Consider the following 19,281-nt stretch of genomic DNA (forward strand, 5'->3'; position numbering starts at 1 on the left):
ATATCGCTTCTTTAATCCAACAGATATCTCTTCTTTAAACCACATCCAGGTTTAGCTCCTATCTGGGCATAGCTTAAGAAGTCAAGATTAAATCACAGTTTTAAAAGCCTGTTTTTTTAAGGCTTTATGTGTCAGAAAATCCTTAGGTTAGTAAAGGAATGACCCTGTACAATTACCTACTTTAAGATCACCAGCAGAGGCCTTTTACGAGCATCCCTTCCACCTTAAGGCAAAAAGAGAGAAAGCTGTTTCAAAGGTGGTTACTGGGCTATGGAATGCTCTCCCTAGAGATGACCACCTGGCACAGACAGTAACATCTTTACACTGCCGAGCAAAGAGGTTCTTATTTACCTGGGCCTTTTAACATTTTCAATATGATGTGTCTTAATTTTAATTTAAAGCTGATATTATTATTTTATTTTTATTTTTTCAATAATTTTTATTCAGATTTTCATAAAACATACAAGACAAAATCATAAAACATTCAAAGACAAAAAACAAAATCAAAAATAGTTAAACAAAAAGAAAAAAAGAAAAGAAGAAAAAATAAAAAATAAAAAATAAAGAGTAAAATAATATTATTATTTTAGACTCTACTCTGACTGCATTTGATTACTCTGTCTCCCCCCTTTTAATGCATTTATATTCTTGTGCAGATATTATGTTTTATTGGATTTGATACTTTATGGCATTATTTGATTTATTTATTTATTAATTTTTGTTGACTGAATTGGTGCTTATTTTCTAGAGGACTAGTTAACAAAGTGAATAATAAATGTAAACCAAGAAGCATATGAAGAGATAAGTCAGATCAAAAATAATTAGTCATGATTGCCAAACAATCATATGATGTATGTATTTTATCCTATTATGTTTACTGCCCTGAGAGCTACTTGCTATGGGCGGTATATAAATGCAACAAAATAAATAAATAAACAGAATTTCCCTGCAGATGCTGAGGACAATCTGCAGGTGAAAGCAATCTCGTCTTTAAACCCCATTTATGAACTTCCAAGGGGCATCTGTCTTATTTATTTATGAAAATATTTCTATACCACCATATCATAAAATATTTGGACAGTGTACAACAATAAAGCACAATTTAAAATGATACAAATAATCATGAAGCGACTTGCTAATAAGAAAAAAAAATAGATGCCAAGACCAGTCAGCATGAAAAGGTCTTCAAGAGATTCCTGAAAGTCAAAAGTGAGGATGCCCGCTGAATTTCTACTGCAAGAGCATTCCACAGAATAGGACCGGCAATCTTAAATGCCCAACTTCTAGTTGAGGCCAGTTGGGCCTCTCTAACATGAGGGACAACAACAACTAGCAATGCTCCTCCAGATGATCTCAATGAGATTATCACAGACACTTCCCACTGTTTAGAGATGGAACTAAACAGGCCTTGGGACTGATCAAACACACTATGATATAGTACAAGACCATTTAAAATTCATAGGCAGCATTAGAAATATCATCACCTTAAATATTACATACATGTTCACATGTCATGACGATCACTCTTTCTTTGTTCCTCCCCTAGCAGGAGCAACAAATTATAATCCCTAATTTAGTGTTATGTCCAAACTGGAGATTGTGGTTTGTTTTGTTCCTAACAAACCACAGTTTGGTAAGCTAAGAACAAACCTTGGCTTCACATTGCAGTTTCCTTTGAGCCAAAATCCTGCTTGCGCTAGGGGAGGAGTAAAGCTGGAGCCATCTGCCAGTTCATAATACATCATTAACTATGATGTGCAAACACTGTCAGTAAATGGGGGGGGAGAGGGCTAAATATTTATAAATATGATACATATTATTTGATAATATTAGACAAGAAAATTATCTTTAAATGTTCACATCATTAAAGAAGGAGTAAGGAAAAAAAGAATAACAAGAACAAATATTTTATTATTTATTGTTTATTAAATTTATATCCCACCCTTCCTCCCAGAAGGAGCCCAGGGTGGCAAACAAAAACACTAAACCACTCTAAAACATCTTAAGAACAAAAGACTTTAAAACATATTAAAATATCTTTTTAAAACAAAACATCTTTTTGCAGAGCACAGCGATCGATTGGATATATAAGGGGTAAGACGATCCAGGCTAAAAAGGGCTTTGTACTCCAAAACCAGAACCTTGAACTTGGTCCAGTAGCTAATGGGCAGCCAGTGTCTATATTAGCCTATGTTTGATTCACTAGACACATAAAAAATAAATTTACAAACATAAAAATAGAAAAACAACACACACACACACAAATTATTATTCATGGACTGTAATGGGAGAAGGGATTACCCATTATAATACTCTGTTTAGAGTTCCAAAAAAACTAAATGGCTTGGTTTCTTCAAATTTCTTCAGATTTAATTTTCCTTGTCTCAGATACATAAAGTAAACGATTTTATTCAATTTTGCAAAGTCCTGTGGTTTAACACACCTTTCCCCTTAAGTGGGAAGAGTCTCTTTTCCAATGTTTTGCATAAATTAATCTTGCTGGCAGTATCATGTGAAAAATTATGATGTTCTTTATGCTATTAAGAGTTTTCCTTTAGAGAAAAAACAGCTTCTAAGGATTACACTTGGTTTTAGGAACTGTTTTGTATTAACGTGAAATCCAGAGATGTCTATGCATTGTTTGTTGTTGCAGCTTTTAGCAAAATCCAGAGGCCTAGATTGGAAAGCAATGGCAAAGCTCCAGGAAGTGCAGGTCAAGCTGAAGCTAAGTTTAGAGGAAATGCTGGCTGTGGTTGAGGAGGTGTTTCACCCTGAGCCTTACAGCATAGAGGAAATTGGGGGAAACCTGGGAATTAGCCCCAAAGAGCTACGCACTCAGATCCTCAGCCAGAACACACAAGACGGTGAGTTCATGCCAAATTGGTGGTGGTGATGGTCGCGGAATGTTTCAATTTAGGTAAAGGATGACGTTGGGTCAGCGAGACAGACTGGGAATTCTGTTGGTGTACCGTCCACCCTGCTGCCCAACAGCCTCCCTAACTAAGCTGACAGAGGTGGTCTCGGATCTATTGTTGCGTTCCCCCAAACTTTTGGTATTGGGGGATCTCAGCATTCATGCTGAGGCCGCTTTATCTGGAGCAGCTCAGGACTTCATGACCTCCATGACAGCCATGGGGCTGTCTCAATTTGTTACTGGCCCTACGCATGTGCTGGGGCACACTCTGGACTTGATTTTTGCCACTGGATTAGGGGATGGTGATCTGAGAGTGAGGGATTTTTCATCTATTCCTTTGTCATGGTCAGATCACCGCCTATTAAGGTTTAGACTTACACTGTTTTCTCCCCTCTGCAAGGGTGGAGGACCAATTAAGATGGTCCGTCCCCGGAGACTAATGAATCCTGAGGGTTTTCTGATGGCTCTAGGGAATTTTCCGGCTGATAGAATTGACGGTCCTGTCGAAACCCTGGCCATGCTGTGGAATACGGAAATGGCCCGGGCAGTTGACACGATCGCCCCGGTGCGCCCTCTCCGTTGCAGAGCTCAATTGGCTCCCTGGTTTACTCCGGAGCTAAGAGTGATGAAGCAAGAAAGGAGACGGCTTGAGTGCAAATGGAGGCGAACTCCCGACGGCTGTAATCATGCACTTGTGAAGCTCTCTACCAAACTCTATGTGAAGGCAGTGAGAGCAGCAAAGAAGCAATACTTTGCTGTCTCTATTCAGTCATCCCTTAACCGCCCAGCGGAACTTTATAAAGTTGTCCGGGGACTTTTACACTCTGGTCCCCAGGACGCAATAACACCATCAATTGCCCGCTGTAATGAGTTTGCGCGACACTTTCGTGATAAGATCATGAACATCCGCCGGGACCTTGACTCCATTATTGTAGCAGTTGATCCTAATGAGGTATCCAGAGCACAGTCTTGTCCTGTTTTATTGGATGAGTTTCAGTTGGTACAGCTCGAGGATGTGGACAAGGTGCTTGGACAGGTGCGGGCGACCACTTCTGCTCTGGATCCTTGCCCCTCATGGCTAATAAAAGCTAGCAGGAATGGAACAGCCGGCTGGGCCAAGGAGGTGATTAATGCCTCTTTACGAGAGGGAGTGGTCCCACCCTGCCTGAAACAGGCGGTGGTGAGACCGCTCCTAAAAAAATCCTCCTTGGACCCTGATAATTTGGACAACTATAGGCCAGTAGCAAATGTCCCATTCCTGGGCAAGGTTCTAGAGCGTGTGGTCGCTCGCCAACTCCAGGCTCTCTTGGATGAAACTGATTATCTAGACCCATTTCAATCGGGCTTTCGCCCGGGGTTTGGTACAGAAACGGCCTTGGTCGCCCTGTATGATGACCTCTGTCGGGAGAAAGACAGAGGGAGTGTAACTCTGTTGGTTCTCCTTGATCTCTCAGCGGCGTTTGATACCATCGACCATGGTATCCTTCTGGAGCGACTTACGGATTTAGGAGTGGGAGGCACTGCTTGGCGGTGGCTCTGCTCCTATCTCGGGAATCGTCTCCAGAAGGTGATGCTGGGGGAACATTACTCGAGTCCCTGGGTACTCCAATATGGGGTCCCGCAGGGTTCAGTTCTGTCCCCCATGCTTTTTAATATCTATATGAAGCCGCTGGGTGAGGTCATCAGGAGTTTTGGAGTGCGTTTCCAGCAATATGCTGATGATACGCAGCTCTACTACTCCTTTTCATCTTCCTCAGGTGAGGCTGTTGATGTACTAGACCGCTGCCTGGCCGCGATAATGGGCTGGATGAGAGCTAATAAACTGAAACTCAATCCTAACAAGACTGAGATGCTGTTGGTGGGAGGACCCTCTGCCCAGATGGTTGATGTTCGACCTGTCCTAGATGGGGTTACACTCCCCCTAAAGGAACAGGTACGTAGTTTGGGGGTCTTATTAGATCCGCTCCTGTCACTTGAGGCTCAGGTAGCCTCGGTGGCACGGAATGCATTCTACCAGCTCCGGCTGGTAGCCCAACTACGACCCTATTTGAGCAAGGAGCATCTTGCCTCAGTTATCCATGCTATGGTAACCTCTAGATTGGACTACTGTAATGCACTCTACGTGGGGCTACCTATGAAGACGGTTCGGAAACTTCAGCTAGTGCAAAATGCTGCGGCCAGAGTTCTCACTGGGACAAAGAAATTTGACCATATAACACCTGTCCTGGCGCAGCTGCACTGGCTACCGATATGTTTCCGGGCCAGATTCAAAGTGTTGGTTCTTACCTATAAAGCCCTAAACGGCATCGGACCGCAATACCTGATGGAGCGCCTCTCTCGCTATGTACCTACCCGTTCACTACGCTCGACGTCGAAGGCCCTTCTCCGGGTTCCAACCCATAAAGAGGCCCGGAGATCAACAACTAGATCTAGGGCCTTCTCGGTGGTGGCCCCCGAACTATGGAATGCCCTCCCAGACGAGATACGCCTGGCGCCTTCTCTGTTATCTTTTCGGCGCCAGGTAAAAACTTACCTTTTCGCCCAGGCTTTTTAAATTTTGTAAATTTTTAAATATTTTAATTTAACATTTTAAACTTAATATGATCTTAATTTAAATCTCAATGGCAATTTTATTAATGTTTTATAATTGTACTATATATATATTTTTTTCCACACTTGCTCATATTTTAATTGTGATTTTATTTGTTGTACACCGCCCTGAGAGCTTTCTGCTATAGGGCGGTCTAGAAATGTAATTAATTAAATAAATAAATAAATAATAGGAAATAGATGTGGATCTATATCATAAATGAGAGATTTTGTGCAACCTCAGAAGGACCTTCTTTTGGAATCTTTGCAGAGCAAAAGGGTTGATTGTGTTATAGCCTTTTAAAATTGGAAGTAGAGAAAATGCAGCTGAAAGCGTTATCTGATTAATCACAGCAATGTACTGATAAATGGCTTGAAGATTAAAAATAAAGCTTAGATTACTTACATGCAGCGCCCTTGGTCAGCAGCAGAGAGCTAGTAGTGTTTCAGACTGTCACATCACCACCCTGCCAACATTCCACTTTTAGCAGAGGGAGACATAGTTTCCCTTTTCTTCCACCTTTATAATAAAGCTGCTATTAGGGACTCTGCCTATTTCCCCCAGCCTTTGTTAAACATCCAGGTTTCTAGTCAAGCCCCAACTCACCTGTGTATCTTTATGACTCTCAAAGATAACAGCCCTGGGTTGGTCCTCTGTAACCTGCTACAGTTATCTTCTCAGGTACTTCACTGCCATCACTGATACTGTTTCTCCCTTTTTGTTAATGTTTTCTACCCTTGTATTCTTGTAATAACTGGCCAAGAACCAGGCGTGTTTAAAAAGAACAAATAAGTTTATTTGTTTAACAGATGTTTCTTAAGCAAGATTGTTTACGTTTCAAGTACTCAGGCATGTGGTTTCCAAATATATTCTTTACGTATACAGTTCCAACAATCTTTACTGTATTGTCAATTAGTATTAACCTGCCTATATAACCCTCTACAATCCCCTCACACCCACATACATCCTCCAGCCCTCTCCCTTCAGATGTCAAACCCTATCCAACTTCAATCACTATCCAACTGTCAACTGTCAAAACTTTCAATTATATATCAGTCATTCCACATTCACCCAGCCAATCACGTGCAGCGTTCACCAACATTCCATACTTTCATTACCCCTCCCAACTCTCACTACGTATCATACTCAACCTATTAAAACCTCACTTACCATAAACACTGATTAAATACACAACAATTATTTACTCAGAAATATGGAACATCACAGAGACAAATATGGTTCTTGGGAAATCACCAACTGGCCTGCTACTAACCTGTGTTCCAGCCAACCTGTTTCATCTATGTGCTTCCTAGGATTTCCTTCCTCCTTCCAGGATAGCTCTGGGGTACATAATAGTTTGGGCTTTTCAGCTAGAGCAAGTTGTGAGTGTGCCTGTTCTAAATTGGCTGTCTGGCCAGTATAGTTGCTGACCTCTGCTCTGAGTGACTTGGCCCTAAGGCATTTCCTATCAGATAACCAATAGAAAACCAGAGGTAAGTGAATATAGAGTGTTGGGTTTGAACAAAGGAGACCCAGCTTTAAATCCCTTCTCATCCATGACAATGGGCCTGTGGCTTTGGGCAAAATCACTTCTAACCAACCTCATCAAACCGTTTTGTGGTTGTTAGAAAAGGCCTATGTGCAAATCTAACCAAATGCATGTTTTTCTTTGTGCACACATCAGAAAGCTACAATTGGCTGCAACTCAACAAATGTAGATAGCACTCATATGTTTCAAGCTACACAGATTTCTCATGAATTTCATCAAGGATACAATTAAGGTAGATAGTTTTGTAACAGGTGAAGCAACACTGAAATATATCCCATCCTGAGCCTTTGGGTTAGGGCAGGAACTAACTAAATATATGCATAAAACTCCTGTTCTTCAACTCGCTTTCAAGGACAGTGCCAACGGGGCAAAACTTTCTGGTTCTGACATGGTAGAAATGTGATCAAAGCAACTTCAGACTTGCATACCTCAGAATACTAAAGAAGAGGGAAAAGGGGACCAGCTTGTTCTGTAAGATATTTAGCATGTGTTCTAAATTCTCTCCTTTAAATAAGTAGAGGCTACAGTATTTTGATTCCTGTCATTTGGGGCAAGAGGCAGGGGTGTAGTCGTGTGTGGTCTCAGGGAGTCTTAGAACCTTTACTTTTTGGGGGGAGCAGGGTCCCTATGTCTCCAGTATCCTACAAGCCGATCAGCATGAAAGGGGAGTGCATTAGCCACCGAGAAGAGACTTCTAACATGCTTCCTTGTCCTTTCCTGCTGATTAGAGCCAACCAGAGTGAAAGGAGGTGAGTCAAACACTGAGTAAACTCTTCTCAGGGCTAACACTCTCCTCTTTCATGATTATTGGTTCCTAGGCATTAACAAGGATCTCATTTTCAATCCCGCAGCAAAAAAAAGGGGAGAGGGAGCATGGCTATGACTAACATGAAGGGACCTTGCACTTCTGAATTTGCCACTACACTACTGGGAGGGGGTAACGTTTGGTTTAGGAAGTGAATTTAATCCACTCTTGCTTGCTTGCCATATAGTCTTAAGTATTTCTGCCCATTATCAAATCAGCCAACTACATATCGCTGTGGTTATATGCGCACATCGAATGTAGCTATGTGCATATTTAAATACTAGATTCCCCTTCCGAATGGCCTGGTTTCCATGTCACATTGTTTAAAACAAACTATCGATTAATGTGAATGAGCAGTGTGCCGATGCCCTCTGCTCAAAAGTTCCTGCTTCGCTTGCTGCTGTACAAACAGCTTGTCATGTTTTCTGAACCTACACTCCTGATTCGTTTCCCCCCCCCCCAAAAAAAAAGAATGTGAGCAGTAAACCAATGTTGCTCTTAGCTTGTTCATTGTGGTTTGGACAACAAAACGAACCAGACTGGCTTGCTTGGTGCATGGCGGCAGGAGGAGCAGGGGAGAGGAGTTTCCCAGGAACTTTTGAGCAGTGTGCACTCCTTGTTTATTATCTCACTAGTATTATTCTTCATGGTGCTTTCAGAGTAACATAATTAAAACAACAGGTCTCTGTACCTAGAGAGTTTAACCATTTTAATGTCAGCAGTGGGTGGGGGAGAACAGAGGGAGGAAAGAAAGGCAAGGAAGAGGCAAGGATGACAGGTGATGACAAACACACTTAGGTTCTTAGTTTTGTTTGAAGGCAAAGACTAAGTGAAAAGTTGGGATGGGATTTTACAAGGGATTTGAAAATGGTACCACAGGTGTGTTCTGAAAGTCATAGGCCTAGGGGACGTTAAGGAAGAAAGGGCTGAGCTGTTGTGGGCTGCTTTTCATGAATTAACGCAGGTGATGCACTCAGACATGTGACTGTGTTTATTTATATCTCTTCTAGCAGAATACAGTTGTAGATTCAGTTATTTCTCTCTCTCTCTTTTAAACACCAAGAGTGCAATATGAAAGGCTTTCCAGTGTAAACGGTCCAAGAGAAATACTATCTCCTCTAGTGTTTGCAGATGTTGTCAAGCAGAATCTGTCTTAAAATGTGGCATGACTGTGATTTTTTGTGATAAGGTCCCCCCAAAAATGGGTCACAGAGTAATCCTGTTGTTTTCATTGGTACAAGACAAAACTCGGTTACAGATTCTTGTTAGTTGTAAAGAAGAAATAGGAAAACAAAAATCAGAATCTATTGTTTGTGTAACCCTCAGCTTGGTTCTGGAATGCTGAAGTATTCCAAACAAAGATATTCCTTTCCGATATTTTTCCCAGTGTTTTTAAATTATACATTATTGCACATTGTTATGGGATTATAAATAAGTGGTCCAAAAATGACCTTTGTAAATATGTTCAAAGTTAATTCACTTCCATTTCTTTTTAACAAACTTGTACTGAAATTATAATCTTACTTAGTTTTGTAAAAACAGAATTATTTTGTTAAAATTGTCGTTAATGTAGTCAACTCATTTGCCAGACACGCTAACTAGAGTCAAAAGTAACTTGTAGTAACAAAAGTTAGATGAGATGACTTTTTAATGTTCCTGTATAATATTAAAATTTGCATTTATTACATTTTTATCCATCCCTGCATCAGTGGAGCTCGGGTATTATGGATTGCTCGTCTCTCCCCCTTTTATCTTCACAACAGCCCGGTGAAGAAGGTTAGGCTGAGATAGTGACTGGTCGAAGTTGACCCACTGAACCTTATGGCTCTCTGGGAATTTGAACAAAGGTCTTCTCAGTCCTAGTCCAAAACTACCACCATGCGGGCTCTTTCGTATGGTTAAATATAGCAGGAAGATTTAGACCAATGCTACCAAGAGGCCCTCATGGAGGCAGTAGACACTCGCAGAAATACAGTAAAGTCTTCCTCATCAGGACCCCTAAACCAGATTCTTTCTTAGCCTGGGTATGTTTTATTGACATCAGTGCACACACTCATACGATGCATTGCCTTTTCCTGTGTATATTCTATATATCACACTGCCTTTTCCTATATGCTGCTTTTTCTTATATACTGTGCGCTGCCTTTCCATAGATATTAGTATATATCCATATTCTTTTTGTGTTTCTGTGTCCTGGAAAAAGGCAATAACCGACATTGCATAGATATGGAAGGGGCGTCCTAGAGAATATACATGTTGATGTATATGCATCTGTGTTGTGGTGATCAATACTGCCTCTGGCCAGATTTCCATGTTCACTGCAATGGGGACACAGAGCTCCTGCATGAACAAGCCTCATTATTTTAATTGGATGAGGGCCTGCAGCATTCCTTTGCACACATTGGGCCACTCCTATTGAAGTAAATGAGAAACCCTTGCAGGGGGGGGAGATCTGTATTTGTATCAGACTCCCACAACAAGAGGAAATCTCTGCAATAGGGCAAGCATCTAAAGCATCTTGCCTAAGGACAAGGCATGAAATGTAAGGCCTATTCACATGTGGTGATGCTGATCCCCACACATTCAAGCTGGGAATGTTGATATGCCTGTTTATAGCATGAAGATTGTGGTTGGGATGCACTTGGTGCGAAGTGGTGTCTTTGTGTGGCTGCTGCCAGAGGAAAAATGTAGAGAAAAGGCAAGTAAGAGGAGACATGAAAGGGGTATCAAATTATGCTTGGTGTGGAGAAAATGGACACAGAAAAGTTTTTTCTCTCTCTCTCATAACACAAGAACTCGGAGACATCCAATGAAGCTGAATGTGGGAAAATTCAGGACAGACAAAATAAAGTACTTCTTCACACAGTGCGTAGTTAAACTTTGGAATTTGTTCCCACAAGAAATAGTGATGGCCACCTACCTGGATGGCTTTAAAAGAGGATTAGACAAATTCATGGAGGATAAGACTATCAGTGGCTACTAGCCATGATGGGTTTGTTCTGCCTCTACTGTTGAATGCCAGTTGCTGGAAATTGCAGGAGGGGAGAGTGCTGTTGCCCTCAGATCCTGCTTTTGGGCTTCCCATAGGCATTTGGTTGGCCACTGGGACAACAGGATGCTGGCCTAGATGGGCCATTAGCCTGCTCCAGCAGGCTCTTTTTATGTTCCCATTATAGCAGCTATGTGTACATGAATAGCACCTCACACTACACACTGGCTACAAATCTCACAATGACCCAGCTTACTTCCAAGAAGCCCGTGTAGAAGCCTTAGTCATTCATAAACAGCTTCTTATTTTCTTTGCACCTCAGTTGAATTCAGTCTATATCATTAGGAGCAACCATCCCATGGCGACCTTCTTTACTAGAGAGAGTAAATAAATAACATCCCTGTCTGATCTCTGGCTGTTTCATAGTTACATGGACTGTGATCCGGAGCCCATAACATTCTTTTTTATTCTGCAACAAGATCTCAGACTAAAAATGCACACATCTGTGTTAAGGCTGCTGTTTTGGCCCTTAAGGGCAAGGCTTGGGTCAGTTTTGCATTTTCTTCATTTTGGGTATTTTAAATGACCCACATGTTATTCTTTAACTCTACTCTTGACATTACAGGGCGGGTTGTTATTTTTTGTTTGATTGATTGTTTGTTTTGCCACTGAATCGGGCTGTAGCATTAAATACTGCTATGCTTATAATACCTCCTGGTTTCCCTTTGGCCTTTCCCATCTTACCAAATTCCGCAAGATTCAAGCTGAATGCCTAGATCCTAATTTAGGTGCACTTTGGACAAGAATGGAGATGGTTAGTTTTATTTGAAGGATGGATCTTATTTCTTGGTTATTGCCTTGCATGGCTAAGGTACATTCCATCCCCCCCACCCCACCCGTTTTGTTTTGCTTTGCTTTGCTCTGCTCACTAGGTTTTTTTGTAAAGAAAAATAAAATGCACATTGTATGAGTGTGTCCCATCACTCCACAATAAAGCAATACCTTCATTTTTCCATAAGATGTGTGATTTGTTCCCCTTTAAGTGAAGTATTTTAAAACAGTTTGTGTTCCTTTTCCTTAAGATAAAAATATTGCAGTCTAATTTTGACATCTAAACCTGGGGGCAGACTTATCTTAAGAGTTGGCTTGTTGTGGTTTTGGCGAAATTCTGGAAAGTAATGACTGGCAAAATAAATCTCAAAACAACTATGACAAGTCAGGGCAAGGAATCATCAGCACATGCCACTCAGGCTGCAATCCTTACCTGGGCTGGGAAGTAGTTCCACTGAAATAAATGGGACTTCATTCTGTGTAGACATGCATAGGATTGCCCTGTCAAAGGCGTGTGGATTTCAGAGCAAGCATGGAATAACTTCATTACATATGGGGACTTACATAGTTTGAAAAATGGAAATGGACTGCCTTCAAGTCGATCCCGACTTATGGCTACCCTATGCATAGGGTTTTCATGGTAAGCGGTATTCAGAGGGGGTTGACCATTGGCTCCCTCTGAGGCTAGTCCTCCCCAGCTGGCTAGGGCCTGCTCAGCTTGCCACAGCTGCACAAGCCAGCCCCTTCCTTGTCCGCAACTGCCAGCTTGGGGGGGGGCAACCGGGCTCCTTGGGACTATGCAGCTTGCCCACGGCTGCACAGGTGTCAGGGCACGTAACCCATGAGCCACTCACTGTGGGGGTGATGTTTAGCTGGCCCTTGACACCCAGGAGACACAAGTGGGGATTTGAACTCACAGACTGTGGACTCCCAGCCAGGCTCTCCTCCCCGCTGTTTAGTTTAGTTTAGTTTAATTCATATTTATATGCCACTTAGTATTGAGGCAGTCAAAGTGGTTTACATTAAAAAAAATAGAAAAACATTAAAATGGAAGACAAGAAAAAATGGGTTGTATCCCACTAAGTCATACCCAGAGCAGACTTACTGAAATGAATGAACCTAAGTTAATTGTGTCCATTAATTTCAATAGGTCTACTCTGAGTAGGACTAACACTGGATACAACCCAATAAGTTCATCATTATCCATAGTGAAAATCAGCAGCAGTTAAAACATAAAAACATAAAAAGTAATAACATACTATAAATTCCAGCAGCAGTTCATAAAAATGACTGGAATGAAAACGTGGTTGCTAATTAAGCAAAGAGGGAGTGCAGCAGATCTCCACTGGCAGGGAATTCCACAATCTTGGTGTCACTGTTGATATCACATGGGGATGGAACAGAAAGCAGGAGCTGCAAGTTCTGTGCCAGTTTGCAATTTTTAAAAAAAATCTGCATGAAAAGTTTTCAGCATTTTAGTGCAAATTTCTCTTAATAATCACATTTTTTATGTAGTATTGACTCATGTACACATTTTTGCAAGCCGTGGCTCCTAATGTAATACATTTTATACTTTTCACAATATACTCATTTTAATGCACATTTTCCCTTATATATGCATTTTTGTAATCCTTGTCTGGATGGAGAACTGTACTGTAAAAATTGGATACGTGTAAATTCCAAAGGATGGCTGTGTTTCAGTTCTCATTGTTTCAGAAAGTGTCAATTTGATAAATTTGGTTTAAATGTGAACCAAATCAAATTTCTCCCCTATCTCCACATTCAAATCAGGCTTTGTCTGCCAGAAAGTGCGTGTTTTGCTGTGTTGCACTAAGATACGAGTGCCACATTGTTAAATGATGAGGACAAACACTTGGATTTAGAGGACCAGATTCATAAATCATTTAAAATGGCAACAGCTAAGGAATCGTGCATTGCTGTTTGCTTGGTTTAACACTAATTCAGAAGTGGAGAAAGCAGTAACCAGAGAAAAGAGATATGGCACTGTACACAGTGACATCTTGCACAATGATCCTTAAGCAAACCCTTTTTGGGATTGTGCCCCCCTTGCTGTCTTTGCTAATCTCCCAGTTTGCCAATCTGCTGTCTTCACCTTGGTGGGGCAGAAGTTATGTAGGCCTGGCCTTCTGACAAAGCTCTCAGTGTGATGCTTGGACTTGATAATCCCAGAAGTTCTTTTTAGCTCTGTGTTCCTGCTTTTTGAGAAAAAAATTAAAAGTGTTTTAAAATGCAGTTTTATGTAAAGAATAAAAAAATGGAAATGGACTGCCGTCAAGTCGATCCTGACTTATGGCGACACTATGAATAGGGTTTTCACGGTAAGCGATATTCAGAGGTGGTTTTACCATTGCCTTCCTCAGAGGCTAGTATTCCATTTTAGGGAGACTCCATAAAATAAGGTGCTGGAGTCTTAGAGCAAGAATAGATAATTGTAATATTAGGATGGAGGGCATTGTTATCTTCATATAAGCGTCTGAAATGTTGCCCTTTTCCCCTTCTTAGTTAGTACATTTTTTTTTCCATAGACCAACCAGTTCTTTCTGTGTGAACTGCTACAGAAGTGGCCTACTTGGAATGTGTGGGATGCTCTTTGCAAGCAATGGCTCATTTGGTGGCACAGGACAGTGCAAAGATATCTAGAGAGGTTTTGTCTGTCTGTCTTGTCTGTCAACAAACATTTTTGTTTTAGGGGAGGCAAGGGCAGTGAAGAATGAACTAACAGAACAAGTGTAGATATCTCATTTGAATATGTGTGTTTGTCAAGGGAACAATTCCCTCTCCTTCCCATATTTTGGACCACAATAACTGGTTATGAAAAACAACAACAAATGCTCCTAAAATATAGTGATGTTTTTGAAATTTAATATTGAATACATCAAAGCAAAACCTTTTGTGGAACCCCTAAGCAACCCCTTTGTAAGAATTTTCAGACTTTGTTCTACTGATTGAAATGTTGGACTCTCCCCCAACAACAATTTGAAAAAGAAGTGTATGGTCCACCCCATCCCTTTTATCAATCATAAACTGTCTTCTATTACTTTTGTGAATTCTGAAGGTCATATCTATCTAGTGTGGGAGGCATGATGGAACATCATACAGCTGTGTAGTAATAATGGTGGGTAGATGACCAGTAGTGACTTTCCAGTGAAATACATCTGTTCACAGCTGACTCATGAAGAATGGAAGGCCTTTGAGAGGCAGCTTGTCAGCTACCCGTCAGGTATGCTTTAAGTTGGATCCCTGCATTGAGAAGAGGGTTGGACTCGATAGCCTTATAGACCCCTTCCGACTCTACTGTTCTATGATTCTATGTTTGAATCTATGATTCCTCAGAATCCAGGGTTTTTTAACTTTCCTCTTGGGAAAAAACACAATACTTTAGACTTTGAGTAATTAATTGTTAGATTTTTTTTGTTAGAGTACCCAACAAAGCTGTTCAGTAATCTCTTGAGACCCAAGTGTGTCTGAGAAATTAGAACAGGATCATTTGCATAGAGAAGGACAAATACCTTCAGCCAGATATAAATTAAATTGAATGGGACCAAGGACATACTAGTGTCTAACGCTTCAAGAGGAGGCAGTCAGTAGCCTTGATTACTGCAGCATACCTGAGCAGATGTATGGAAAGGGCCTTATTAGAGCAAAACCAAGACTTCTATCTGCATATATTGCTGTATTTTAAGACTATGAAGTAGTCTTAATGTTCTTCCTTTCAGCCTACAATAGGCTGTGATTTTCATGGGAAATACCAGCCTCTGCCTCTGGTGGGAGGGAAACAAACTTGTTGATTTCCTTCTCCACAACAAACCTGCTTTTTTTTTTTTTAGTAGAATGTTTGGGAGTCCCTCAGAAAATCACTGTTTGTTCCAGGCATCTATGATGGGAGACCCATAATCCTGAAAGTGTAGGGGGAGTGGGAGGGAGAGAAAGGTATACATATGGTCCCAGGCTATGGTCTGAGGGCACGTAAGGCCAGCTCCCTGCTGAAGCTAAGCAGGGTCAGGTCTGGTCAGTGCCTGGATGGGGGACCGCCTGGGAACCATATGTAAGCCGCCTTGGGTTTCTATCATGAAAATAATAACTGTAATAAATAAATAATATTGTAGCAGCCATATCAATTCAGTTTACTTTTTGTCTTTGGGGAATATGAGCTTCCAAGACCCTGTTCCAAAGTCTTATCCCACTTGAGAAGCTTTCTGCTCGACTGTTTACAATGTGGGCCAGGCATCGATCATGAAATCTTTTGTGGCTGACAGCTAGATTATAACCAGAGCTTGGAAAAGTTACTTTTTTGAACTACAGCTCCCATCAGCCCCAGCCAACATGGCCACTGGATTGGGCTGATGGGAGTTGTAGGTCAAAAAAGTAACTTTTCCAAGCTCTGATTTATAACTCACATCATTGGTGACCATTGGCCATGCTAGTTGGAGCAGATTGGAGTCGGAATCCAATAACATCTGGAAGGCAGCAGGTTAGCTACTCTGATGTAAAGCAAGAGTCTGGACACAATAGGGATGTGTGCTCTTTTCCTCTACATTGGGAGGAATACTTCCGGCCCTGTGTTTAGTACATGGGCCTTCATCCTGATTATCCTGGCTCTGCTTTGTTCTCATTATGTGGCCTTGGGCAACATGCAGCCAGCTGTTCATCTGTAAGATGAGAATGGCAATCACCTATCTCATGGGAATATGGTCACAAATTATGTATAAACAATAGTCACAATTTTAAAAAGAAATCTGGATAATGGGAGACAAAAACAAGAAGAGCTCTGCTAGATCAGGCCAGTGCCCATCTAATCTGGCATCCAGTTCTCATCTTGGCCAACCAGTTGCCACAACGGGAAGCCCACAAGCGGGACCTAAGCACAATAGCACTCTCCCCTCCTGCGGTTTCCAGCAATATTTAATTAATTACATTTCTAAACCGCCCTATAGCAACAAGCTCTCAGGGCGGTGTACAACAAGATAAAACCACAATTAAAATACAAGCAAGTGTAGATTATAAAACATATTAAAAACAAAATTAAAATACAACTTAAAAATAAAAATACAATAAAATTAAATTTAAAATTAACATTAAATTAAGGTTAAAATGCCTGGGCAAAGAGGTAGGTTTTTACCTGGCGCCGAAAGGATAACAAAGAAGGCGCCAGGCGTATCTCATCTGGGAGGGCATTCCATAATTCGGGGGCCACCACTGAAAAGGCCCTAGATCTAGTTGCTGATCTCCGGGCCTCCTTATGAGTTGGGACCCGGAGAAGGGCCTTAGCTGTCGAGCGCAGTGACCGGGTAGGTACATAGCGGGAGAGGCGTTCCATCAGATATTGCGGTCCGATGCCGTTAAGGGCTTTATAGGTAAGAACCAACACTTTGAATCTGGCCCGGAAACATATTGGTAGCCAGTGGAGTTGGGCCAGAATAGGTGTTATATGGTCGAATTTCTTCGTCCCAGTAAGAACTCTGGCCGCAGCATTCTGCACTAGCTGAAGTTTCCGAATCGTCTTCAAAGGTAACCCTACGTAGAGTGCATTACAGTAATCCAATCTAGAGGTTACCAGAGCGTGAATAACTGAGGCGAGGTTCTCCCTGTCCAGATAGGGTCGTAGTTGGGCTACCAGCCGGAGCTGGTACAACGCATTCCGTGCCTCCGAGGCTACCTGGTATTCTGAAGCATACCGCCTTCGACTATGGAGGCAGAGCATAGCCATCATGGCTAGACATGATGATAATGCTCCTTAACCATGTAGGTTGGGTGTGGGGAACCTCTGGCCTACAGGCAAAAATGTGGCCCTCCAAGCCTCTCCATCTGGTCTGCAGGTGGCTATAGATGACCATATCTTACATATGCTCCACAGTAGACCTTTAAGTGGCTGTGCGACTCCCCGTTACCAGAATCTATCATGTGTTAGCACTTGTGGCTTTCTTCAAGAATTGGGCTGCTCTACCAGATAAATACAATAAAAACAGATCCCTTTAATTAAACACTATCATTCCTTAACTCACATTTGCTTGGCAGTCACTGTAATAAGAGAGTCTAAGAAAACTACAATGCAACCCCGGTTTCTGTCATTTTTGATGTAATAATTGCTTTGAAAGGATTATACTAGATTAGAGGCAAAACCAAATGTGGAGAGGTTATAGAGCCTTCTCCTACATGACAGAATGTTGTTGAGAACATGCCTTCCCAGTGTCTGGCTGGCAGGCAGGAGTAAAAAGATCATTCCCATTGCCAATACGTAACGTGATGAGCTTGAGAGAACCGTGAAGTGCTTTAAGGTAATCTGGCCAGTGAAGCGTTGCTTTACCGAAGGGTGGTCTCTGAATCAATCACAGCCTTTGGCAAGATGTTTGCCTCTAAATTGAAACCAGACATGTTTTCAGTTCATTCTCTAGGTTACTACTGTTCGATGGTGATTTACAAAAGAGTGTGAGCAATGGCAAACTCTCACGCAACTTTCAGATATGCCCTAAACAAATGCACATTCTAAAACTGCCCCGCTATAAAACAATGCCTTGAAAAGGAAACAGTCCAGAAAAAGAATTTGCCCCGAGAGGAATGCTCTTTTTTCAAGGCTTACCTCTGTAAACCACCCAGCAGTGACACTGTGCATTGGACAGTACAAGAGTAGCAGAGACCAATTCATAAACATAAGGACAAATTGTACTCCTGAACAGATTTGGTAAATTGAGAATTGTGAGAACTCCATTGTTTAGTGACCCTTCCCGGGTGTGTGTGTGTGTCATTTCCATTGGGGTACATAGTTTTTTCAATTTATATGGATTTTAATCTTATTCCAAAACAGGGATGTATATAGGCCACTCTTTTGTTGGGTCCATTCTCATCAACAGCAGCTATGTTTCCCATCAAGCCAAATAATCCCGGCATATCTGAAGAGATACTGTTTTATTCATTCATCACTATAATTCCCCCTCTGTTCCCCCATATGCTGGAGACTGATTGACGGTTTCTCAGATGGTAGACCGTAAACCAGTGTCTCTCCACTTTAAACCAGCTGAAATAAACCGATAGTGGTGACAATGCATATTGTGAATGATACGCTACTAAATGTATTTGGATACATGTTTTGTTTAGCTTTTCCTACAAGAAAAATCAAATTGGGGGTGGTTTATATCATTCTTAGAATCTGACATGGCCATAGGTCAATAGAGAACCCAATGGAGAAAATACATTGACTGGCATCTCTAGCATCTAGATGGGGTCCCTGATGGATGTGATGAAGGCCTTTGCCCTTTGGAGTCTTTCTATTTGAAAGAACTATTCTGTTTTTGTCCCCTGAGCAAACTCACTTACACATGTACATTCCTCTTGCAGCTTGTCAGGGATTCCCCTGATTCCTCAGCCTCACTTGTAAAACAGGTTTCCTTAACCCTTTGACTGCCACCAATTCACACAAAAGTCTTCTTTAAAGCCTCCTAGTAGTGTGTATGGAAGGCTTTAGGTGTCAGATGACACCACCACTGAGAGTCAGTATAAATCTCGAACTATGTCATAGTAGGTTCATTAAAGGGATATTATTTACAAAAGGGAATGTATGTATGGACTGCCTTCAAGTCGATTCTGA

At 41.5% G+C, this 19,281-nt stretch overlaps 1 protein-coding gene across 4 annotated transcripts in view; it reads left to right on the forward strand.

Moving 5' to 3' along the window:
* The window catches only part of GALK2 (galactokinase 2), a 96,216-nt gene that overhangs the window by 59,440 nt on the left and 17,495 nt on the right, over positions 1-19,281 (forward strand). For all 4 annotated transcript variants that reach the window (XM_061595040.1, XM_061595039.1, XM_061595037.1 and 1 more), the window contains exon 8: positions 2,654-2,864. In XM_061595040.1, coding sequence (XP_061451024.1) covers positions 2,654-2,864 — 211 coding nt within the window. The remainder of the gene's footprint in view (positions 1-2,653; positions 2,865-19,281) is intronic.

The sequence above is a fragment of the Rhineura floridana genome, chromosome 14, assembly GCF_030035675.1.
Source record: "Rhineura floridana isolate rRhiFlo1 chromosome 14, rRhiFlo1.hap2, whole genome shotgun sequence".
Lineage (NCBI taxonomy): Eukaryota > Metazoa > Chordata > Lepidosauria > Squamata > Rhineuridae > Rhineura > Rhineura floridana.